We start from the raw sequence: 27,221 nt of genomic DNA, 5'->3' as shown, positions 1-27,221 counted from the left end.
TTTGCCGGCTCTCAGTGCGGTGCTTTCGCAGCCCCTGACGCTCGCTACTTTGGACCCGCAGGCCGCTATAGATTCCCAAGTGGAGTCGCCTAGGCCGCTGGAAGCTCAAGGTATTGGACCTTCGGAAACTATTCCCTCAGATGGGTCCGGAGCTGCTGAGCAGGCATCGGCTTCTGAGGGTGTTTTCAGACCTACTCAATTGTACATTAAAGCGACTCCAGCTACAAAGGCAAAGACTAAAGCATCTTTAAAGACAAAGAAACAAGTACAACAGCCTCATGGTCAGGCCTCCATGCCCAAAAAACAGATGCTCAAAATGGCCGAAGACTTAATTACTTTGATCAGGGGTTCCCATCCCCCTCCTGATAAGAGGCCTAGGCAAGAGACAGAATATGAATCTTCAGATCAGGTTTCCATTTCTTCAGATTCCTCTTCTGATCAGGAATACTCTCTTCCTCCCTATGAGGACTCTGATGCTGAAGAATCTATCCCTTCAGGCTCTCCTCCTGAGGAATACTCTTTTGGGGAAACCTTGCATACCATGAGGGAACATTTCCACTGGGAGAGCCAAGATTATTCTGAATCTAAAAAAAGGCTCAGGGACTTCCTTTTACTCTCATAACACAGGCCCCTAGCTATTCCGCCTGTGTTAGACATTGTATATGATGTATTTTCAGAGTCCAGTCTGACCCCTGACTCATTGCCTCCAGCTCCTTTTAAGCCGGACAGGTATTACAGGGTACCTGACTCTCATAAATTACTTTTCAAAAACCCTGCTGCTGACCCAGAAACTATTTCTCAGGGTCCCAAAGGGGTCAAGGCAACCACTGCAAAAACCCTACCCCCTCTGACAGGCATTCTAGGGCATTAGACAGATGGGGAAAGAAGATTTACACCTCTGCTACCTTGGTTATAAGGGCTTTAAATTGTCAGATTCATATGCTCAAATATCAGCAATATATTATGTCACTGCTTAAACAGAAAATGTTGATAAATTCTGAAGGTGCAGAAAACAAAGAAATGCATGATTTATTGTATGCAGCTGAGAAAGTTGGAAAGCATACTTTGCAATGCGGTTTTGATTCTTTGGAGGCTTCCTGCAGGGCCGCTGTCATGGGTTCTGTTGTTAGGAGGCATGCTTGGTTAAAGGAACAAAATTTACCAGATCATGTTAAAGTAAAATTATTAGATGCTCCACTACAGCATGATACTTTGTTTGGTGTTAAAGCAGAAGAGGTGTTAAAGAAAATGGAGGACAAAGCTAAATCTATGCAAACAGTCAAAGATTTCTTATAGGTACAACCTCCAAGATTTAGCAGACACTGGCCTACAAAGAATTGGTCCTTTCCAGTGTCAGACAGACTACAAAGGGGCAGATACAGACGTCCAAGAGGCAGATCCCAGCCCCAAGGTTCATACAGGCCTAAACAATGGGGTGCTTCTACCTCCAAAAGTGGAGAAGACAAATCACAGCCTTACAGGAAACAGTCCCAATGACTTCCCTCTGCCTGCGCCAAGCACTTATCTTCTGGCAGCACCTTTAGCGGGAAAACTAGCACTTTTTTCTCAAAATTGGCACATAATAACCCAGGACAAATGGGTCTTAGACAGTGTCACAGGGCTACAAGTTTCACTTTCATACCCTGCCAAGGGCGAATGGTTGGCCAGACCTACCAAAAAACCAATGGGCAGTGGCACAAAAACAAGTCTCATCCCTCATGGACATGAGGGCCATTCAACAAGCACCAGAACAAGAGCAGGGACAAGGATTTTATTCAAGACTGTTCTTGGTACCCAGAAAGGACAAAGCCTGGAGACCAATACTGGACCTATCTATTCTAAACACATATCTGGATATACCAAAATTCAAAATGTTGACCCTACAGCAGCTTCTGCCCACGCTGGGCAAGAAGTCTTGGCTTGTGACTTTAGACCTAAAAGAGGCATACCTGCATGTCCCAATCAGACAAACATGCAGAAGATACCTCAGATTCAAAGCTGGCTCAATGCACTACCAATTCTCTGCACTGCCCTTTGGCTTATCTACTGCGCCCAGGGTCTTCACAAAGTGCCTGGCACCAGTAATTGCATTCTGCAGACAAAGAGGAATACAAATGTATCCTTACTTGGACTACTGCCGCATGCAAGCGGAGAACAAGGACATTCTACTACAGCATCTGGGTTTGTAAAAAGATTACTACGATGCCTAGGGTACACAGTCAGTGAACAGAAGAAATCAAAACTAGTACCCTGTCAACAGATAATATTCCTGGGTGCAAGCTTAAATACAACTGCCCAGATGGCTTATCTCACGCCAGACAAACAAAGGCAACTGACTACCTATTTCAAATTGTTGGCAACAAAGGCCCAGTTATCTGCAAGAAAAATTCTGCAGGCTTTGGGCTTCATGGCATCCTGCACTCTACTAATTCCATATGCAAGACTGCATATGAAGAAACTTCATTGGTACCTAAAAAGTGTTTGGACCCAGCATTGCCACAGCCTGGAAACAATAATTACTCTCATTCCCTGCCTGCAACAGGAGTTTCGATGGTGGGCGAAGGCCTGTCACCAGAACAAGGGACAGCCATTCACCTTACCCCCAGCCAGGCAGACATTGACAACAGATGCATCAGATTATGCCTGGGGGGCACACATGGCAGGAAGATGTATTCAAGGCACATGGTCCACCAACCAAATGCATCTACATATCAATCAAAAAGAGATGCTAGCTGTTCAGAATGCCCTGACAGCCCTCAAGGACCTACTTCACCCAGGACAACTACTGATAAAGACAGACAATACCATGGTCATATGGTATATAAACAAGCAGGGAGACACTCATTCTTACCCCCTGTGCAGACTAGCCATGACTTTGTGGGACACAGCATTGACTTACCAAGTACATCTGCAGGCACAGTTCCTCCCAGGAAAGAGAAATACTCTGGCAGACAAACTAAGCAGAAACCTCATGGATCCCCACAAGTGGAAATTGGATCCACAAGTCTTCAACATGATAACAAGGAAATGGGGATGCCCGGACATAGACCTATTTGCCTCTCCTCACAACTGCCAACTAAAGAGATTCTGCACAAGGACTTATCACAGACAAGCATGGAAAGTGGATGGCCCATCTTTCAGTTGGAAAAACTTAACAGTATATGCCTTTCCTCCACTGCCTCTCCTCCCCAAGGTACTCCTAAAGGTCAGACAAGAGAAGCCAAAGGTGATACTGATTGCCCCAGACTGGCCCCGCCAGTATTGGTATCCAATCCTAAGGAACTTGTCTCAATGCCCAGTCTGGACCTTACCTCAAATACCTCACCTACTGTCCCAACAAAACAATCAGATCCTGCACAGCCAACTCAAAACTTTAAATCTGACAGCATGGCGGATAATGTAGTCATACAAAACACACCTCTCACTAAAGCTGTGATGGATGTCCTTTTGGAGGCCAGGAGGGCTAGTACTAGAAAATCTTATGCTGGAAAATGGAAGAGATTCTGTGCCTGGAACCAGGCACAAGGAATAGACACAGCAGTACCAAATATTCCTCAGATTTTGCAATACCTAACTGAGATACTGGACAAAGGCCTATCCTTTTCATCAATTAAAATTCATGCCTCTGCCATTTCGGCTCATTACAATACAGAGCCACCAATTTTCTTTCATCCTTTGTTAAGGCAATACCTCAGAGGAGCCAAAAACTTAAGGCCTCCAAGGAGATCACAAATATCTGCTTGGGACCTCAATTATGTTTTGGAAAAACACACTCTGCCCCCTTTTGAGCCAGCCGCTACAGCTGATATAAAGTTTTTATCTTGGAAAACAGCTCTGCTCCTAACAATAACCTGCAAGACGAGTCTCAGAGCTACAGGCACTCATGGCTGTGGACATACACAGACAGCTACACTTCTACTTGAACAGAACCAAAGCTTTCAGAAAGACTGAGCAACTACTAGTTGCATATGCTGCAGGATCACAAGGAAAGGCTATCTCAAAGCAGACTATTTCAAAGTGGATAGGCCACCGCATTCGTTTCTGCTATTCACAACATGGCAAGCCAGTGCCTAAGGGCATTAGGCCACATTCAACCAGAGCAGCAGCCACTTCAGCAGCCTTCCTTCCTCAGGAGAGTACCAACCAAAGTCATTTTAGAGGCTGCTACCTGGAGTTCAGTGCACACCTTTACAAAGCACTATCATTTACAACTCCACTCTGAATCCAGGGCAGGCTTTGCCATTGCAGTTCTGCAGGGCCTCATAGCTGCTTCTAATGCTATTTAGCTCCAGCCTCCCAACCATAGCTTTGGGATTCAACCCAAGTGTAATGACTGCAACAGTGAAACACGAAGAACATAGTACAGTTGTGTACACTTACCATAAATGTAGATGTTCGAGTGTATTCACTTTTGCAGTCCAGGTTACCCACCCACCATCCCCCATCTCTTTTTGCTGGAACTTAGCTGCACTTCTCTAATCTATACAACCTATGTGGTGTATTTGCTTGTAGATGAAGGTATAATATATTTTGGTGCATGCATGTTTGATTGACATATTTTAGCCTTCCTTTTTGGGGGCACCTGACATCTGGGGCAGGAAAAACTGAAGAAAATGGTGTCGGCTGCATCTTTTATACCCCTAGCGCACTGACGTCAGGGAAGAGGCGACAGCAACCGATGCCGGACTTAGACTTGGGAATTCAGGCCGACTGAGGGTAGCCTGCCAGCAGGATAACCCAAGTGTAATGACTGCAGCAGTGAATACACTCGAACATCTACATTTATGGTAAGTGTACACAACTGTACTTTATTCAAAGCCTATTATATTTCAAGGCTTGTTTGGTGTTCATGTCTTTTAGTGTGTGATGAGGAACCCATTTAAATTAGAGGGTTCATTGCTGTTGTGTTTCCAAGCCCAAGTTTTAAGGCCTAGTAGTTAGGTAGTTGTTTAATAGTTCTTTGGAGTGCTTTACAAGCACATTTCTTTATACAAGGCTTAAATAATGTAAGTTTGTGTGTGTGTTTTTTTTTTGCTGTCATGTCTCAACAACAAAAAGAGGTTAAGCAATCCAAGTGTCGGTTCAAGAAGTGCCCAAAATGTGGGCAACAAATGTCCATTATAGATGGACATTCTACTTGTGTTTAATGTTTAGTGGGGAGGTTCATCTCCAAGAGGACTGCACTCTATGCTACTCGTTTAGTGCTAGAGTGTTGCATGAGTGTAAAAGGAAATTGATTGATAGAGATCTTTTAAAATTCTCTCTTCAACAAGAACTGGACGAGGACAACCATGTTAAACTTTCTAAATCTTCTGCTTCATCGGAGCCGAGTAAGAGTCCGTCGACCAGCAAATCCAGAATGGATAAGTCTTCAACATCAGCTCCACTGTCTTTGGAGCCAACTGTTATTAGTTAGGAGCCGGTCCCCAGTATTGGAGCCAGTGTCTCCTACTTTAAAGTCACCAGTATTGCAGTCAGTGGCTTTATCCATTCCGTCTTCTTGGTCTTCTAGCAGGCTGTCAGACATGGATGTGGATTGTGTGGTGCAGAGGCTTCTTCAGACACTTGCGCTGGCCAAACTTCTATCAGGACTGATCCTTGGTACTTCGGAACTGACAAAAACTCATCCATCTTCTTCTGTTCCTCCTCCAATCCAACTCGAGGCTTCGGAGCTGATGATCATGGACATCGGAACCAATGCCTGCTTCAGGTCTATCAGTTTGGACTGCCCTGACATCTTTGGTGCTCACCGGAGGGTCTAGGGGCCGACACTCACTGATCGGGTCCGGGGAGGATAGTCAAACCAATTTTTTGGTTCCGACTTTGCCTGTCGGGGCCTCGGCTCAGTTGAGCTTGGCTCCTACCTTGGGCTTGGAGCCTGCGGTTCTGGCGCCGACAGAATCTCCTATATCTTCAGATCCAAAGGTTTCTTCACATCAGAACTGAGGGGCATTTGATGCCATGAGGAGGGTGTTGTCAACTCCAACAACCACACCATCAGAACCAGCAGCTCCTTCCCCTAAAGCACTAGTGTCTACCTCTACATCACGCATCCATGTAAAGCGTAGAGACCCTGAGCCTCAGGAAGCCCCTTTGGGTGAACCCTACTCTTCCGAGACCTCAACATAAGCTCCCACTAAAGAGGCTTCCAGGAAGAGACTTTGCAAGAGAAAGCATCTGGACTTCCCACAGGAATCCATAGTTTCATAGTTTAGTACTAGGCTATCTGCCTGGGGCATTTATAAGCCTAGCCATAGTGATGTGGCTTTCGCCACCCCATGTAATGGTACAAAAGTGTACAGAATAGATTTAGAATACTGTGCCTCTGTCTAGTAGTGACACAGTGAAGACTCCCTTACATAACAGAATTAGTTTACTGTGCCTCTGTCTAGTAGTGACACAGAGATGACCCCTGGGGTAAACCTACGATCTCCCATCCACTCGTCAAGATTTCTCTTGAAGAGAGTCAGTGAGGGGCTCTGCCTAACATGAACTGGGATTCTGTTCCAGAGTATGGGAAGCCTCTGAGTTATGAATCTGCCCCTCCAGCATGTCCTATTCATATTTGTGCTGAGGTTTAAATCTTTAGCTCTTGTGGTTCTGATGGATTTGGATTTTTTGAGGTGGAGCATGTCCATCAATTCCTGATTGGACATGGCCTTGTACGTCAGGCACAGATCACCTCTGAGTAGGCGGTATGCTACTGAATAGAGCTGGAGTTTCTTTAGTCTGGCAGCATATGACATATGTTGGAGACCCTTGATCCTCTTGGTGAGGTACTTTTGGGGTCTGTCTAGCTGTTGCAAGTGCCGGGTGAGGTACATACCAAATGGGGCATTGTACTCAATCATGGGCCTGATAAGGGAGGAGTATAAGGGTACAATGACCTCCTTTGATCTGGATGTGAATCCCTTCATGATAAGGTGGGCAAGGTAGAAAGTCTTTCTAACCACTTTGGCAACGTGGGTGTCAAATGAGAGGTCACTATCGACTTGGGTCCCCAAGTCTCTGATTACTTTTTCCGTACTCAGTGGGTTACTGTCTATGTGATAATTTGTGGGTACTTTGTTTTTCCCAAAGGGGATGACTATACATTTTTTGGCATTTAGTTTAAGGCCATGACTCCGGCACCAGTTGTCCGTTTCAGTGAGGCCTTTCTGTAGGATGTATGTGTCAGCTGGTGTATCGACTATGGCGCCTAGTTTGCAGTCATCTGCAAACTTTGTCAGCCACAACCCTCCCATGTTTGCTTTCACATCTGAGAAATACATGCCGAACAAGAGGGGTCCCAGGACAGAGCCCTGTGGGACACCACTTGTGACTGGCTTTGAGTCTGACATGGCTCCAGCGATTTTGACTTTATGGGTTCTATCCTTTAGCCAGTTTGCAACCCATCTTGTGACATATGGATTTACATTTAAGCTGTTGAGCTTGTCTATGATGCCAGAGTGGGGTATTGTGTCGAAAGCTTTAGCCAAGTCCAGGTAGGCTGTATGGACTGCCTTGCCCTCGTCAATGGCTCTAGTGACTGTTTCGAAAAAGTCAACCAGGTTCAAAAGGCAGGATCTGCCCTTTACAAAGCCGAACTGGGTAGGATCAAGTGTCTGTAAGTCCCCAATGTCTCTGTTTATGAGTTCCATAATGATTCTTTCCATAGCTTTGCAGACCAGGCTGGTTAAACGTATGGGGCGGTAGTTACCAGGGTCTGTAGCGGTGCCTCCTTTGTGGAGTGGGACTACTGTTGCTGTACACCAGTGTTCAGGTACATATCCTGTAGTAAGGCTAAGGTTAAATAGCATTTTTATGTGCGGGTTTAGCTCCTCTTGGAGTTCACGTAGCACGCAGGCCGGGATACCGTCAGGTCCCATTGATGCTGTGTTTTTAGCTTTGCTGAGGGCGGTTCTCACCTGGATATCTGAGATGACAGGGAGGTTACATTCAGCTGGGATAAGTATTTCTTCTTTTGGGGGTGAGGGAGGGGAGAAATTTGCACTGAACCTGTCTGCCAGAATGTTGGCAATATCTGTGGGTTCGGTGTATTTTTTGTCATTGTGAACTAACTCTAAACATATCTGAGGGTTTCTGCCCAGGTTTCTAACATAGCAGAAGAAGGCCTTGTGGGTTATCTTTAGTGTCCATAGCGATTTTTCTCTCAAAGTTGGCCTTGGATGTTTTTATGAGAGAACGTAGCTTTCTACTAGTGCTGGTCAGAGATACCTTCTCTTTATGGGATTTTGCTCTGTCGTGCAGTAGCTTCCTTCTTTTGTTATACAATTTGTTTATGGCTGGGGTCCACCAGACAGGACGCCTGCCCTTGGTGGAGAGGGTCTTGGTTTTATTTGGGATTGCATGATCCATGCATTCTTGGAGATGTCCGTAGAAAGCATTTGTGAAGAATTCTGCATTGTGGGATGTGGTTTCCACTGGCCCAGTGGGCTTAAAGGATACCATCTCAGTTTTAAGAAGTGTAAAGTCGACTTTTGAGAAGTTTTTCACTGTAGTCTTTTGTGTTGGGGGTGGAGGTGGGATATGTATATCCAGGGGTGGAGGTGGGATATGTATATCCAGGGTGATTAGTTTGTGGTCAGATCTCACTAGTGAGACTTCCTGATTTAATCCCTCACTTCAGACACTGACTGAGATGAGTCAGAAGGGTCCCTATGGTCCCCCTAGGAGTATATCTCCTTCACAGATATCCTGGAAATTCTTAAGCAGAGGGGTGGCTGGAAGTCCATTAACACTACTGATGAAGAGTCAGGCCTCCTGAAGACTTTTGGGTCTCAGCCCTCCACCACTTGGGTGTCTCCACCCTTTGATGACCTAATTGAGCTAAACTCTCGCAGGGCATGGGAGTCCCCGGATGCCCTGGAGCCTGTCTCTAGGAGGTCTAATAAATGTATAGCTTCCCCCCAGGACAAGACCTTCCTGATCAAAGGAGTGCCTGTTGATGCTATGGTGGTGACGGCAGCCACCAAGAAGGAACTGTCGGAAACATCTATGTCTGTCCATCCTCCTAATAAGGTTTCTAGGATCATGGACAGATATGGTAAGTGTATGTTTAGTTCAGTGACTTTTGCTCTCCGATCACTGAACTAACGCACTTTACTAGGTTGCAGAGAGATCTCTTGAAAGAACTAGGAGATACTCTACAGGGTTCTGTAGCTGCAGGGGTCACAGAGAAGGTAACTTCCCACCTCTAATTCTCTTGTAAACTTCCATGTGTCTGATCTCGTACGCAGCTGATGGAATGAGTAGGGCAGCGGGTACAGGAATTGCTCTTAGGAGACATTCCTGGATGCTCTTAAGTTCCTTTGCGGAACCCTTTATGTCATCCTTTATTAACACCCCTTTCAATGGCTCATCCCTTTTTGGACCCAAAGTGAAGGAAATGCTTACTAGGAGTGAGCATGACGGAAAGACTCTGTCTGCCAACGGAGTCTGTTTTTCCTCCCCTACCAGACCTTACCCCAAAGGTCAGAAGGGGGAGGGAAGATGTGGTTCCGTAAAACTCAAGGAGCTTTCCAGGACACTCGTGGTAAACCCCCCCCCCCAGAGGTAGAGGGGGGTAATATTGAAAGATGCTTCCCATATGGCAGAGGGGGGTCCGCAAGAATCAGGGTGACAGAGATCAGTTCTTTGGGAAACCCTATCAGCGCTCCTGAGAGGAGGCCAACCTGTCCATCTCTGGAGGCAGTCGGGGGACACTTTTCTTTGTACCCAGACGCCTGGCTAAAAATAATAAAAGATAGCAGGTACAAAGCATCATATCCAGAGGATACTCAATTCTCTGTGTCACCCCCCCCCCATAAGAAATATCCTGAATGTTCCACCCAGTCACAGGGAACAAGCAGCCACAGACATTCAAAGGTTCATTTTCCCCTGGAGAGCACTCTGCTTTGGCTTGTAAGCAACCCCCACACGCACGCGTGCGCGCACACACACACACACACACACACACACACACACACACACACACACACACACATCTTCCACTTTCTCTCATTTTCTTCTGTTAGCAAATAGTATCCATAACTGAACAATACTGTGTGTTTGTTAATTTAAACTGAGACCACAGTAGCCTACTGATACAAGGTTATCCTGTTTTTCCACCTGAGAAAGTTAAGAAATGACTTACAATTTCAGAGCAATCCTTAGTCAGTTGTGATTGTTTCTTAAACACAAACTTGTCTTTGCTTTGGCTCATTAGCAGCAGTACAAAGAACTTCCTGCTCACACCCTTATTCTCCCCTCCCTCTTCCCTGTTTATTACCTTAAGACAATCCCAAAGTTAATAAATATTACCTATGGCAGGCACCATTTTTAAAACTACAACCACCCTTGTCACTATCATATGTTCATTTATCAGTTAACCCTGTTACCTGATTGTTTCCAACCCCCTCATAAGAGGACTAACAGGGTCTCTACCCACTTCGCTCCCCACCCTGCCCCCTATTCCCTGCCGACCCCAGTGGTCCACCTTTATTACACTCACAAACCCCTCCCATCTTTCCAATAGCCAACCACAGTGATAACCCAACACTACCTCCTCCATCATTCCACTACTATCACACCTCCTCAACTAACATGTACAAGCATACCTTACCTGTGCTCACTGCATGCACTCTCCTTGCATATCTTACATCCTACCAAAGCTCCGTCATTCCCCCACTCAACCACTACCACTGTACTACTACTCACACCACCACTCTTGTCTCACCGTCACTCAGCTCCCCTCCCACAAACTCAAGAACCATCCCTATGTACCCCCCACATATTCTACCAACTATATTACTCAAACATAAAGCATCCCTACAACTTGACATAGTAAACCTCCCACCATACCTATTACCCACAGAGCACAATCATAAAATTTCCCTTATAAACAAACACATTCAAAAACTGAGAAAACTAATAACCTCATGCATATCAAAACTAGCCCTAAGTGGAGACATCCACCCCAACCCTGGCCCTACCATCTCCAACCCCAATCCTCATAATCAGACTAGAAACCACAACTTCTCCCATATTACAGCCAATAGAAAGCCAAGTGACTTCCTTCTACTAAGCCTAAATATTAAAAGTATATCCAACAAAGTCCATGAACTCCATGCCACCATAGACTTGTACTCCCCAGATATAGTCATCCTGACAGAAACCTGGCTAAAACCTCACATTATCAGTGAGCAAATACTCCCTACAGGTTATGGCATACTAAGAGTAGACCGGCTAAACAAGAAAGGAGGTGGTATAGCTATAATATTTAAACAACATCTAAACATCCAGATCTTAAAATCATCAGCTCCACAAATAGGCAATGAAGAAATAATATATACCAACCTCAAAATAAACCAAAACAAAACCATCAACAGTATTGGATGTTACTTCCCACCTGGCCAGAACATCCCTCCACTGGAAAACCTCCTCAGCTGGTCTACCCACCATCTCCCCCAAGAAACTATCATTTTAGGTGATTTCAGTATTTACTGGCAATCCTGTTTTGGCAACCATCCAACCTATCATGTAAACCTTCATGGCTTCACCCAACTAGTCCAGTTGCCAGCCAGGATAAATAAAAACTCCAGCAAGCACACTACCCTGGATTGGATACTAGTCAGTAAGAGCCTCCAGTCATATATAACAGGCTGCTTATCAGATAGCCTCAGTGATCACTCCCCAACGTTCCTACTCAAAAAATACCTATACCAAGCTAAACCTGTCATCTACCGTCAAATACGTAAAAAACTAAACTTTAACCCACTGACATTCATCTCATCCCTCAAAGAATGTAACTGACATCCTCTAAAGTACCTCAGTCTTGATGACGCAGTTGAATTTTTTAATACTACCTTCCTGAGCATCCTTAATTACCATGCCCCTATAAGACTTTCCAGAACCAAAGCGCAACCCTCCCCATGACTACAGAAAACCACTAAGTCAGAAATTAAAACAGGGATAAAGCTTGGGAGCACTGGCGCAAAACCAAAACCCCCTCAACTAGACAGAAATTCCTAGAACTAGGCAATATAGTCAAAAAGCTAATAAAACAGGACAAATTCCAATGCTACCAGTCTGCCCTAGACTCCTCCCGACACAGCCCCAAACAATTCTGGTCCTCCATAAACTCCATCTTCCACCCAGGTAAAGTCAGTACCCCTCCTCCTAACATCCCTCACTCCTCAGAAAATATTGCTACCTCATTCAACACACACTTCACACAAACCGTACTATCACTAGCTAAACAACACAACCCCCCTCCCCTCCAACCCACACCTTCAACTAGTAATCTCCCCACTGCCTTCTCTTTTTCTCCTGTACCTATCTCCAACATAAACTTTTAACTAAACTTAAGCCCACCAAATTAGCAGCAGACAACCTCCCAAGTGAATACCTACAAATCGCAGCTGATGCTCTGGCCTTCCCAGTATCCATCTTGATTAACCGATCTCTCTCAGAAAGTTACATTCCCACACTGTGGAAAGTATCACATATAATTCCCCTCCACAAAGGCGGACCCTCCACAGAACTAACCCGTTACCGCCCCATAGCTATTCTCTTTCCACTCTCCAAAATACTAGAGAGATGCATGCACTCTCAGGTCTCAGACTACCTCCTTACTAACAACCTCCTTTCCAATACTCAGCATAGTTTCCGACCAAACCATAGCACCACCACTGCCTTACCCTCCTTTACTAACACTATCCTTCAACATAAAAACAGTGGCGATCTCTCCTCTGCTACTTTCCTAGACCTATCTAAAGCATTTGACATGGTCCCACACAAACAACTTATCTCTGTCCTCAATAACCTGTCCTTCTCTCAATCAGTCACCAACTGATTTCAGAGTTACCTGTCTGACCGCCAACAATCCGTTGTATGGCAGAATGACATATCTCCCCAACTACCTGTCTCCATAGGGGTTTCCCAAGGATCCATCCTTGGACCCCTACTCTTCTCTGTTTTCACCAATAATCTAGCCTCTGCCACCAAACATGGCACACTCATACAATACGCAGATGACTCAACCATCATCTGCTCAGCCCAGTCCCTACCCATACTGCAAAAATTCACACAGGAAGCCTTTTCCTCTGTTGAAACTTGGTTATCCGATGCCCAATTAATACTCAAGCCAAACAAAACTAAACTATACTCATCTTCCAACCCACCAAACATACTTGAAACAACTCTCACTTTAACATCACAGCAAAAGACAACACCACTATATAACCAACTGAACACACCAAATTGCTAGGAGTGGAAATAGACAATAAACTAAAATTTGACATTCACATATCCATGACCATAAAAAAAGTCCACAAAAAACTAGGAGCGTTATACAGAAATAAGCAACTTCTCACCAAAGCAGAAAAGATTTCAGTAGCAAATTCCCACCTTATCTCCACCCTACTTTATGCCTCTCCAATATGTACCAACTTAAGGCAATGCAATCTAAACAAGCTAGAGACCTGCTACAACAAAATTGCCAAATTCGCCACAGGGGCATCCTACCGTAGTCACCACTGTCTCTCACTTGCTGAACTGGGCTGGCTTGAACTCCCTCACCTCCTTCAATGGTATCAACTCTCACTCGCCCACAAACTAGTAAACCATCCACTAAATGTCCCATCCCTCCAGAATCTACTCCAACCCTATCACACCGCCAGACCACTGAGATCCAGCAACAAAAATCACTTGCAGATCACTAAAGCCAATAACTCTGCTGGTGAAGCACTATTCTCTTGCACCATAGCCAAATTATGGAACTCCCGCCCACCCACAATTACCTCTGTACCATCATGCACCCACTTCAAAACTTTACTAAAAGCGCACCTAAAACATGCTGGCTATGCCCTTGCAACTCCCACTCTAAAATCACCCACCCCATCCAACCACTACCTTTCTTTCCACTCCACTAACTACCTTGATTATAGCAAGCTGAGATGCTCATAAGCCTAGTACTTATTATACAGCAGGAACTTCTTATTGTAACATTTGTTTGTCTGTTATGTACTTCACATATAGATTCTAGTTGTCTACTGATGTACTGTGTTCTTCATCTGTAAATATGTTGTAAGTAATTGCTATGTTATATTGTTAATCGCTATGTAATCCAATGTAACTACTGTCTGTTTATTTTTACTGTGGAGCTTTTCTCCCCGGGCCTCCACTGAAAATGGACCTATATCCAGTCAGACACTCCCGGTCAACAAATGTAAATAAATAAATAAATAAAGGTTGCTGGAAAAGAGTCCTCCAACCAGTCCCAGCAGACCAGAGAGGAGCCGGAACTTACTCAAGGTTCTTTTTAGTTCCAAAGTAAACAAGAGACTGGAGGCCCATTTTGGATCTCAGCAGACTAAACAAGTCAGTAAAAAAGACAAATTTCTGGATTGTCACGCTACAGTCAATACTTCCCTTTTTAGGGAAAGACAATTGGATGTGCTAGATAGCGCTTCAGGATGCGTACTACCATATAAAAATGGACAGGCCATCCAGGGTTCATCTGCACTTCTGGCTGGGAGCCAGTCATTATCAGTTTTGCGCTATGCCCTTTGGTCTCACTACAGCCCCCAAAGTGTTCACCAAATGCATGGCAGTAGTCACGGCTCACCTGAGATGTTTCGGATTCCAGGTATTTCCATACCTAGACAACTGGCTCCTCACTGCTACCACCAGGCATCAACTCATACAAGCAAGGGACACAACTTTGAATCTCTACAGTCAGTCGGGGATTACCATAAATTCAGAAAAATCTGCCTTGTTGCCATCGCAACATACCGTTTTTATGGGAGCAGAGCTAAATACCATTACCATGACGTTAAACCTTCTACCAGAAAGAGTTTGTGTTCTACAAAAACAGGTTCTGGACCAGCTCCCGAGAGAAAAAGACCCGGTTTCAATGGTACTGAAATTGTTAGGAACAATGGCAGCAGCAATCTTTGCGATTACTTTAGGTCGGATGCATATGCATGTACTGCAATGGCTGCTGTTCACGCAATGGTCTTTTCAAGAACTTCCAATGTCACGCAAAATCATGATAAATTCATGCAAGAAGGACCTTCATTGGTTGCTGACATCTCACCAAGTAACTCTGGGTCGCCCCTTTGATCTACCCACTCCTGTAGCCAGGGTGACCATGGACGCCTCCCTGATAGGGTGGGAAGGGCATTATCAGGGATGAACAGCCCAAGGCACATGGAGGAAACATGAGGCTCATCTGCATATCAATGTCCTGATGATGAGAGCGGTACTTCTATCATTGCAGTCCTTTCAAGACTCTCTCCCTGTGGGTACTATTGCAGTTCAGACAGAAAATATGTCAGTGGTCTGGTACATAAACAAAAGGGAGGAACCAGATCTTATCCTCTATGTCGAGAGGCCTTGAGTGTTTGGCAGTGGGCAACTTCCACCCAGCTCTTTCTGATAGCAAGGCACATCCCGGGGAGATCCAGTGTGATAGCAGACAAACTGAGCAGGGTAATTCTGTTGCCTTACAAGTGGTCCCTAAAGGAAGAAGTAGCAGAAAGGATATTCTGCAGATGGGGCCAGCCTTGCTGCAGTCTCTTTGCAACTCCAACAAACATGAAATGCAGCAGCTACTTTGCCCTAATCCCCCCTCCAGGGGATTCCCCAAGGGATGCACTTATACACAATTGACCCCTGGGTCTCCTTTATGCCTTCCCTCCTTTCCCACTGATAACCATAGTTTTAAAGAAAGCCAAGGCTCTGGGAAGGACCATAATTTTAATAGCCCCTTACTGGCCTCGTCAAATTTGGTTCCCCTTCCTCCAGCCTCATCTGTTGGAAGAACCTTGGATTCTGGACCCAGTTCCAGATCTTCTGACTCCTTCATTAGGGGGTCTTCATCCTTCTCTTCAGTCCCTCAAACTGACATCTTGGCTTCTCCAATTCCAAATATAGCTAGGATTCACTACCTCTCAGCTGCGGCTCAGCATATTTTAACATTCTCTCATAAATAGTCTACCAGGAGGTTATATCTTAGTAAATGGAAAAGGTTTTCTGTATAGGCGTTTCAGAACAATATTGACCCATACCCGGGTTCAGTTTCATCCATTTTGGAGTTTTTGACTAAACTTTTCATTGAAGGGGCAGCTGCGGTAATCATTAGAGTTCAGTTGGCAGCAATTTCCAACTTTCATCTTGGTGACCAGGGTTCTAATATCATGTCACATAGACTCTCTAAAGCCTTCCTCAAGGGTACTGTTCATATGAGACCACCCATCAAAGCTCCAGCTGTGCCATGGAATCTAAATTTTGTTCTTTCCCAAATAAACCTACCCCCTTTGCAACCAGCCTCATCTTGTGACTTGAAATATCTATCATGGAAAATCATATTTTTAATAGCTATTACTTCTGCTCAGAGAGTTTTGGAGTTACAGGCCTTGTCCAGTAAACCCCCTTATTTGATTTTTCATAATAACAGAGTCTCGCTCAGAACGAATCCACCATTTTTACCTAAAGTTTGCAGAGACAAATCTCAGCTAATCTATTGACTTGCCCGTTTTTTTCCCTAAATGCACTAAGATGCAACATATGCTGCAAAAGCTTGATGTTCACAACTTCAGTTCTATTTAGACAGGATCAAACATTTCAAGAAAACAGAACAGCTCTTTGTCTCCTTTTCATAGTCTAAAAAAGGTGCTCCAGTGGCGAAAACCACTTTATCAAAATGGTTATCAGATTGTGTATCCTTCACTTACAATTCATTGAATACATCATTACAACAGAAGATAAAAGCCTACTCTACTAGAGCTGTATCTACTTCATCAGCCTTTATGGCTAAGTTACCATTAGGTACTATTTGTGCAGCAGCTACTTGGTCAAGGCCTCATACCTTCATCACTCATTATAAAGTAGACAAGGCTTCCAGGGACAGTGCTTCCTTTGGTTCCACTGTCCTGAAGAACATACTCCCGTGAGCCACCCGAGAAAGATGGTTCCTGGGACACTACCCATTAGTAAGAATGGACGATGAGATAAAACAACTTCACATAAAGTTATGTACTCACCATAATGTTCCATGTGAGCTGTTCATCTCGCCTTCATTCTTACGTCCCACCCTCCAACCACCTACCAGTTTCTTGTGGACTGAGAAGTTGAAACAAGTCTGGGTTGTCTTTAGTCCTTATCTAGTGTATCCTTGGATATTATTTTTTTTTTTTTGGGGGGTGAGACTTATTTAGTCAGTTTAGCTGGCACCAATCAAGATCTGAGGGAAGCACCAGTGCATCATGGGATAGGGAGTAGGTCACGAGCTGGATGAAGACCTCGAGCTTTTGCATTTGGCCGAGTTGGAGATGAGGATCGGCTCCGAAACCATCAGTAATAATGAAGGTGAGATGAACAACTCAGATGGAATGTTATGGTGAATACATAACTTCTTTTTTCCCTAGTAGGATAACATAATATAGAGTAAGCTTATGAAGAAACAGTAGCAAAGATAGGAGTTAATCTTACAAATATATAATTGTTTGTAATTTTTCACAATTACACATATATAGCAGTGTCCTCACCACTAACACTAGAGAGGGCATCTCATATATGAGGAAAGGATAACCAGTACACACAGTAAAGTGCAATTTCCCTTAAGAGCACATAGAGATCACAGTCAGTCTGAGGCTGGTCGCTTCTTTGCTCTCCAGGTCCCCAATAAGACTCCCTACTGGCACAGCTGTAGGGTCCAGATCTCAGTCTAGCTGGGAAAGCTAAAACCTCCAGCACCCTCTCTGGTCCAGCCAGTGCTTCATGTCCCTGCCCAAGTAGCTGACACACACACACACACACACACACACACACACACATATGAGAGTTTATACAACCATACAGACACTCTTGGGAAAGGCTGGCACAGGTTCTCCAGCTGTGCTCCCCAGCTGTACCCCTATTACCCAGACTATACGGTATTACCACCTGCCACCATTTATCCGCTACTCAAAGGCCCTTAAAAGGGTGTCCAGTTATTACTGTGCAATGTTATTATCCAATTGGTTGTATAACTAAGCAGTCAAGGCTTATTAGAGTGACTTGGTACAGGATTGTTATAAACATGCAATGTACTCTTAGAGCTTAACTTATCTCTGCACAAACCAGCCACAGTTAAAATGTTTTAAAATATTTAATAATAAATAATTAAGACAACAAGACAATACTTTCTACTACACAGTGCTAGTCAAGAGTTCAGAGATCACACAGAAATACTTAAAATAATTCAGTAGTACAGTTCTGACATCACAGAAAAACACTTAGTCTTATTTTTCTAGTTTCTAGCTATTTCTAAAAGAAAACACAAGTCTAAGATAACTTACATGTGAGCAAGACAGAGCTGTGAGTTTGGAAAGTCAAGACAAAAATGCTTAATAATCTCTGGTTCTCTCTATTTAAATTGAAATTGCAGTTCTGATAAACATTACATCATTCTTCACAACTTCTTGGGGTTCCGCGGCCAATAAAAACTGCATCTACATTCTTTTACACCTAGGCAGAAACCAGAGCAATAAAAATACATTTGCATGTTTAAATCTAGCAATCTCTTGGTTAAAACAATAGAAAGAATGTGCTAGCCCAGACTGAATGACTCTGAATATTTAACTTCAAAGGACAGACGTGAAGTAATTTCAACTTCAAAAGGACAGACATGAAATGCTTGTCTTAGCTTTCTTTACAGCAGAGGGCAATGTTGTTACATTTTTTTGATGTTCAACATTTCACAGCATATTTTTTTCATTTAAGAAAACAAGCTTATATTTCAACATTTATATTTACAAATGACAGAATTATCTATAAAATTGTATCTGGCTAGGCTGGCAGCCTTCACCCCCACCCCCGGAGAACTCAAGCTAGTTTTTCAAGTGACCCTTGAGAAACGCTGCTTGAGAGGGTTAGGCCTTTTTGAGTGTACCTTACCCCATTCCCATTGAGAGCCCATCTGCATTGGCATTGCTACTCCCACTGCTGTGCTGCACTGACATATCATATGCTTGCAACCCTAGGCTCTATCTTAGCAACTTGGCATTTTGATGGCTTGCTCTGTTTAACCATGTTAGAGGGTTGTGATCTGTCATAAGTGAATTTCCTTCCATACAGATAAGGCTGAAGTTTCTACAATGCCCACACTATGGCTAGACATTCCTTTTCTACAGCTGCATAGCATTCCTCCCTGGGTTGGAGCTGGCAACCGGGATAAACCACTGCGTGCTCTTCCCCCTCTGAAGAAATCTGGCTAAGTACAGTCCCCACCCCATGGTTTGAAGCATCCACCTGCACAACAAATTATTTGCTGTAATCTGGACTGGCTAACACAGGGGGTCCTCCCTAAGCTTCTTTAAGCTTCTGGAATGCCTGCTCACATGCTGGAGTGCACACTACCTTATCTGGCCTGTTCTTCCTTGTCAGGTCTGTGAGGGGAGCAGCTAGTACTATAACTGAGGACGGACTTTCTGTAGTACCCTGCTGTCCCTAAAAATGCCCTCACCTGCTTTTTAGTAACAGGTGCAGGCCATGCCTGAATGGCTTCCACTTTGGCAGGTTCTGGCCTTACCTTGCCACTCTCCACTCTATGTCCTAGGTAGGAGACCTCCGCCATGCCCACCTGACATTTGCTCAGATTAATAGTCAACCCTGCCCTCTGTAATCTGTCCAGCACCTCCTTGACATGCTGAAGGTGCTCTGGCCAGGAATGGCTGTAGATGACAATATCATCTAGGTAAGCAAGGGCAAACCCTCCTGCTATGATATTATCTACCAGCCTCTGGAAAGTCGCTGGGACATTCTTCATCCCAAAGGGCATCTTTGTGAACTCATACAAGCCAAAAGGCATCACAAAGTCTGACTTCTCTGTAGCACTGGGAGTCAAGGGCACCTGCCAGTAACCCTTTGTTAGATCAATGGTTGTAAGATACTTAGCCCCACCCAGCTGCACTAGGGGCTCATCTGTCCTAGGCATGGGGTAAGTATCCAACTCTGTGTGACTATTTAATTTCCTGTAGTCCACACACAACTTGGTGCTGCCATCCTTCTTTGACACCAGCACCACTGCGGAAGCCCAGGGACTGTTGGACTCTTGAATCACTCCTAGTGCCAACATTAACTGTACCTCCTACCTCAGAGTCTGACTCTCTTGGGCACTCTATAAGGGGCCTGCCTAATAGGCCTTTGGGGTCCTGTATCCATGTGGTGCTGCATCAGGTGGGTGCACCCTGGTTTCCCAGTGAACATGTCCCCAAATTCATGCAACACTGCTCTGATTTCTCATACCTGGGTAGGCAATAGCTGCTGGGACATTGCTACCCCTTCTGCTGAGGTGTCAACCCAAGCCTCACTGAGGAGATCAGTCCCCAGATCTCCCTCCGACTCCTCCTGCAATCCACTGCAAATGCTCAGCACAACGACCTCCCTATTATAGTAAGGTTTCATCATGTTAACATGGTACAATTTGTGCCCCTGCCTTCTGCCTAGCAGTTCCACCATGTAGTTAACATCACTTACCTTTCTTACCACCTTCTAGTGACCCTCCCAAGCTGCTTGCAGCTTGTTGTGTCTGACAGGAATGAGAACCATTACCTGCTGCCCCACAGCATACTCTCTAGCTCGAGCATTTCTGTCATACCACACCTTTTTCCTGTTGTTGGGCTTCTGCCAGGTTCTCCTGGGCCAAGCCCATGAGTTCCCTGAGCCTTGTCTTGAGGTTTAGGACGTATGCCACAACAGACTTCTTGTGAGACTCGCACTCACCTTCCCACTCATCTCAAATTAAATCTAGAGGTCCCCTCATCCTGTGCCCATACAGCAACTCAAAGGGTGAAAAACCTGTGGATTCCTGGGGAGCTTCTCTGTAAGCAAGCAACAGATGGGGCAAATATTTGTCCCACTCCCTCTTAAACTGATCTGCAAATGCCTGTAGCATGGAGTTGATTGTAGAGTTTAACCTCTCAACAAAACCATTAGTCTGGGGATGGTAGGGGTGGTCTTCATGTGCTTCAACCCCACAGGACTTCCATAGACAAGCCAACAGGTCTGACATGAAATTGGCACCTCTGTCAGTCAGTCTTTCTTTTGGGAAACCTACCCTGCTGAAAATCTCTAACAAAGCATTTGCCACCTTCTCTTCCTCAATGGAGGACAAAGCCACTGCCTCAGGGTATAGTGTAGCATAATCCACTACCACTAGAATATACTTTTTCCCCTGTGGAACGTGGGGTACTCAGAGGACCCACACTATCCATAGCTACCCTCTGAAATGGCTCCTTAATCACAGGCAGAGGCATCAAAGGAGCTCTCAGCTTGTCTCTTGCCTTGCCTACCTTTTGGCACTGCTCATAGGTCCTGCAGTACTCTGTTACATCTCTGGAAATTCCAGGCCAGTAGAAGTTCTGCATAATACGCCTCTTTGTACGTTTTATGCCCATATGACCTGCAAAGGGAATATCATGAGCTATGGCTAGAAGCACCAGACAGTAGGGTCTAGGCACTACCAACTGCTGTACTCTGTCACCTTCTAGCCCTCCATCAGGGGTCCACTCTCTGTATAGTAACCCTTAGTCCCAGTATACAGATTTCCCCTTTCCTTGAGAATCAGGTGCCTTCCTAGCTACCTGCCTCAGGCCTTGCAATGTAGAGTCTAAGAGCTGAGCCTGTCTCAACTCTCTCCTTGTAACCCTTCCCAGCTCCACTTCCACAGGAAGTCTAGCGTCCTGTGATAGTGATGCCTCACTGTCAGCCTGGGTACTACTACCTATGCAGTCACTCTGTCCAAGGGACCACCAGTACCCACAAGCAGCTGTGGCTCACATTCAGTCTCATTGCTACAGAGTAGCTCCCTCCCTGAAGTAACCACCTCACCCCGCCTGGCTGCAAGTATGCAGTCTGTCTGGGTCTCCCCCAGTCTACCAGACCCACATGCTTGTCTCCTAGCCTGACCGAGTGTAACTGCATAACCACATGGTACTGCCTCATCCAAATCATTCCCTTTCAGGACATCTGCAGGATGGTAGTTTAGTACCCCTGTTGTCTCAAGACAACCTACTATTGGCATTTTGTCTTTCCCACTTACTGTTTCCCTCACCTTTGGTTCCCCACCTTGCCTCTGTGAACACCTGAATGCCACATGGCCCCACTGTTTGCACTCAAAACATTTAACTGTAGCTCCTGGACGTGTACTTGGACTAATGGCTTCCCCTGCTACTGGCAGATTCTGTTGTGGCAGTCTGTGCTGCCCACAATGGGTTCCTTTAGACCCATGAGCAGTATTGGGGGTCCCCTTCCTGTGCAGGGCTGCCCTGCTTGCCAGGTATAGGTCTCCCTTCTTCCCCAACTCATCTGAAGTAGCACTTTGTCTATCAGCCAACCAGATCCTCATGTCCTCAGGCAAAGTGCTAAGGGCTTGTTTCCTCTCCAAAAGGTCTGCCAGCCCTTGAAAAGTAGTGACTTAAAATCCACTCACCCACATATGGAAATAAGCGCTCAATTCAGCAACATATTCACACACACTTTCATCTGCCTTGCATCTATGCTCACAAAACTTTTTCCTGTATGTTTCAGGTGTTAGCTTAAAATACTCTAATAGACATTTTTTTACATAGGTTCATAGGTTCATACAAGGCTATCTGCCCGAGGGCATTTACAAGCCTAGCCCATAGTTTTGTGGCTTACGCCACCCCTTTAGTATGGGGAACTATACCCATTATTTTGCTGTGCCTCTGTCGAGCAGTGACACTGAGGTAATCCCTGGGGTATATCTGTGATCTCCCATCCATTGGTCAAGATTTCTCTTGAACAAGGCCAGCGAGGTGCTCTGCCTCACATATACCGGGATTTTATTCCACAGCATAGGGAGTCTTTGGGTGATGAAACTATCCCTCCAGCACGTCCTATTAATAGCCGTGTCGAGGTTTAAGTCTCCCGCCCTTGTGGCTCTGACGGATCTAGATTTTTTGAGGTGAAGCATATTCATCAAGTCTGGGTTTGACATGGCCTTGTATGTTAGGCAAAGGTCACCTCTGAGCAAGCGTGGCGACTGAATAGAGCTGGAGTTCTTTCAGTCGGGCAGCATAGGACAGATGTTTGAGACCCTTTATCCTTTTGGTGAGGAACTTTTGTGGCCTCTCCAGCTGCTGCAAGTGTCGGGTCAGATACATTCCGAATGGGGCATTGTACTCAATCATTGGTTTGATGAGTGATGAGTTTTTTTTTTGTTTTTTTTTAAATTCTAAATTCCATTTAAACTTCAGTATTCAAAGTTTAAGCCAATTAGCTTTACAGTTCCAAGTTCAATCCAGCTACAGTGAAGGCTGCCACTGATCCTTTAGAAGAGAAAGCCAGGACAGTCCTGAAGTAAGCCACTTACAGGCAATACACTTGAGTAGGCCCCAATGGCAATACTTTTGTCCCATGTCAAAAAGGGATGCTTTGTCCACTTAAAGTAACATAGTGTTTGGTCTTTCAAGCAGCTTTCTGAACTCAGATAGCCACTGGGCGCCTACTGCTCCATCCACAACCCGGTGATCACTGCTCAGTGTAACTTGCATTATACTGGCAACATCAAATCCTTTTTCATTATCTGCAGGGATGAGTCTCTCTTCTGAAGAACCAACAGCCAAGATACAGGCTTGTGGTGGGTTAATTATAGCAGAGAAGTTCTTTATGCCATACATCCCCAGATTAGATATTGTGAATGTGCCACCCTGGTATTCCTGTGGCTGAAGTTTACCATCTCTTGCTTTTGTTGCTAGTGCAAACACATCCTTGCTAATTGTAGCAAGTCCCTTAACATGGGCATTGAATACAATTGGAGTGATGAGGCCTGCATCAGTACTCACTGCAACACTGACATCAACTACATGGTGCTGCCTGATGGCTGTATCCATCCAGGAGGAATTCGCTTCTGGCACCTTCAGACAAGCTAGAGCTGACGCTTTAATAATGAAGTCATTAACGGACAATTTGATATTTTCAGACTTCAGAACCTTGTTTAGCTCCTCCCTCATTTGCAATACTGCCCCCATGTGGATGTCAATGGTTAAGCAGTAGTGAGGAATTGTTTGCTTTGACTGTACAAGGCGCTGAGCAATTATCCTGCGAATGTTGCTGATGGGAATATCTGTAAAGGTTCCAGTAGGAACAGCCACTGGGGGTGGAATTCCAGCTTCTGCCACAGGAGCAGGTACAAATGATTCTATGTCCTTCTTTGTAATCCGTCCTTCAGGTCCAGTACCTTTTACTTGTCTAAGGTCAATGCCCTTTTCTGATGCAAGTTTCTTTGCAAGGGGACTGATGAAAATCCTGCCTGTTGGCTCAGGTGGTGCAGAGGCTGCAGGAGTTGGGGCTGCCTGAGCCACTGTAGGAGGTACAACTGCAACCTGTGGGGGAGTAGGAACTGCTGATGCTGGTTTTATACAGCAGTATAATCAAAACAAGCAACCTCAGACATTTTAGATAATACGGTTACAGCTTTACCATGAAGTAAGGGGGTCAGGAACCATATCCAGGGCCCTTGCTCAACTTCATACTGTTTAAGTACGCTCTCAAACATATGAATGAAACAATCAAAATTATCCCTCTCTTTAAATTGCGGAAGAAATTTACTGACCTTTTGTGCTTCTGGGGTCCAGTCCCTTCCCCATTACCTCCATGACTCTGGTGAAGAGTCATCATCTCCTTCTCATGCTGCCTCTGCCTCTCTTTTTCCTCAGCTTTTAGGCGTAGCAGTTTCTCATTCTCCTCACTCTCTAGATGCCTCAGTCTCTCAACTGCTTCTAATTCCACACGCCTGACCTCCAACTCAAGCCTCTTTAGCTCCAGCTGGATTTTTAAGTCCACTGCAGAAAGGTTGAGTTGTCCATTCACTGAGTGTATTATATCTCCACTGCCAGTCTGTTTGTCCTCCTCGTTGCTGTTTTCTGATGCAGCTGTAACCAAGGCTGCAGTCAGGTCTGCCTTAGTCAGGTTTCCATGCACCAGTCACCTAGCCTGGCACATCTCCGCCAGCTGTCTCCTTGTCAGCTTTCCATACTCTTCTGCTGACATGCTGCCTGCTCACCCTGACTAACTAAGCTAACAAAAGAAATAAAACAATTGTGATCTGAATTTTGAGTATTCACTGCGTGGCTGTTTTAGAGTACAAAACACCTTCAGAGCTCACTGTAGACAAGCTACAAGATTCACTCTATGCACACCACAAGTCCATTAGTATTTGCCAACTAATTAATATGTGATGTGGATATCCCACCACTGCCAGACACAAATGTGAGGGTATCCCAACCACTGCCACCACACACATGACGCCCATGCCCTGGCCCAGCAATCAAGGAGCCTTAGTCCTCACCACTAACACCAGAGAAGGCATCTCATATATGAGGAAAGGATGACAAATACACACAGTAAAGTGCCATTTCCCTTAAGAACACACAGAGATCACACTCAGTCCTAGGCTGGTCACTCCATTGCTCTCCAGGTCCCGGTCAGACTCCCCACTGGCACAACTATAGGGTCCAGATCTCAGCCTAGCTGGGCAAGCTAAAACCTCCAGCACCTTCTCTGTCCAACCAGTGCTTTGTGTCCCTTCCCAAGTAGCTGACACACACACACTTTGAAATAAGAGTTTATACAACCACACAGACACTCCTGGGAAAGGCTGGCACAGGTTCTCCAGCTGTGCCCCTATTACCCAAACTATACGGTAGTACCACCTGCCACCACTCAGCTAATATTTATCAGCTTCTCAAAGGCCCTGTACAATATTATTATCCAATTGGTAGTATAACTAAACAGTCGAGGCTTATTAGAGTGACTTGGTACAGGATCCTTGTATACATGCAATGTACTCTTAGAGCTCAACTTATCTCTACACAAACCAGCCAAAGTTAAAAGGTTTTAAAATGTTTAATAATAAATAATTAAGACCACAAGACAATACTTTCTACTACACAGTGCTAGTCAAGAGTTCAGAGATCACACAGAAATACTTAAAATAATTTAGTAGTACAGTGCTAACATCACAGAAAAACACTTAGTCTAATCTTTCTAGTTTCTAGCTATGTCTAAAAGAAAACACAAGTCTAAGATAACTTACATGTGAGCAAGACAGTGCTGTGAGTTGGATAGTCAAGACAAAAATGCTTAATAATCTCTGGTTTTCTGTTTAAATTGAAATTGCAGTTCTGATCAACATTGCCTCATTCTTCACAACTTCCTGGGATTCCCAGGCCAACAGAAACTGCATATACATTCTTTTACACCTAGGCAGTAACCAGAGCAATAAAAATACATTTGCATGTTTAAAATCTAGCAATCTAACTATTGGTTAAAACAATACAAAGAATGTGCTAGCCCAGACGGAATGGCTCTGAATCTTTAACTTCAAAGGACAGATATGAAGTAATTTCAGCTTCAAAGGACAGACATGAAATGCTTTCCTTGGCTTTCTTTACAGCAGAGGACAATGTTGTTAAATTTTTTTCAAGTTCAGCATTTCACAGCATATTCTTTCATTTAATAAAACAAGCCTGTATTTCAACATTTATATTTAAAAATGACAGAATTATCTATAAAATTCTATCTGGCTAGGCTGGCAGCCTTCACAAGCAGATTCACTGTAGATCAGTTTTAAAACTCTGTCATATTGATATACAGTTACATAGCAGTATCAAAACACAATAGGGATAGTAGTTGTAATGCAGTGCAGAGTTTCAATAGTGCTAGTAGAGAAGAATTCTCAAGTAATAGCCCAGTAGATTGTATAGAGAGTAGATTAGAATAAAGCATCTGGGTCTGGAGGAGGTAGAGTAAGTAGATTTGGGAAAAAGAAAGGAGGGAGAATAGAGTGGGAAAGATTATTGAAAGAAGGGACAGCAAGATAATTGTGCTGGATAGGATGGAAGAGGAGTAGAGTAAAGTAGGCAGAAAGCATTATGAGTGTGTAGTATCAGTAAGAGTAGAAAATAAGGAAAAAAGAGAAGTAGAATGGAGGAAAGCCTGCTGTAAGTTAAATGCAGTAATTTTATTAAAAATAAATGTTGTGAGTGAGGAGAGACAAGGGAAGAAAACCTGCCTAGAAAGGTGAAGGCAGTGTAGGGTTAGCCTAGTGTGGAAGAGGAGCAGAACCACATATCCAGCAAGTGTTGTTTGAGTTTGTTTGAAAAGTTTATTTTATGTAAGTAGTACGGGCGAGAGTTCCATGGTCTAGTCACACAGGAGAAGTACATAGAGTA

At 44.6% G+C, this 27,221-nt stretch overlaps 2 protein-coding genes across 5 annotated transcripts in view; one reads left to right on the top strand and one right to left on the bottom strand.

Annotated features, from left to right (window-relative positions):
- FIG4 (FIG4 phosphoinositide 5-phosphatase) overlaps positions 1-27,221 on the top strand; it is a 3,828,182-nt gene that overhangs the window by 436,562 nt on the left and 3,364,399 nt on the right. The gene's annotated exons all lie outside the window — the stretch shown is intronic.
- LOC122801132 (dihydrolipoyllysine-residue acetyltransferase component of pyruvate dehydrogenase complex, mitochondrial-like) lies at positions 23,233-24,407 on the bottom strand (the record flags this gene model as incomplete). The annotated part of the gene is made up of 1 exon (XM_044070673.1): positions 23,233-24,407. A coding segment is annotated over one exon (978 nt), but the record flags the coding sequence as incomplete, so codon positions are not given.

Source organism: Protopterus annectens, chromosome 1.part0, assembly GCF_019279795.1.
Source record: "Protopterus annectens isolate FY-2018-M chromosome 1.part0, PAN1.0, whole genome shotgun sequence".
Taxonomy (NCBI): domain Eukaryota; kingdom Metazoa; phylum Chordata; order Ceratodontiformes; family Protopteridae; genus Protopterus; species Protopterus annectens.
Note: the sequence above shows the minus strand (reverse complement) of the source record. Positions and strands in the feature narration are given on the sequence as shown.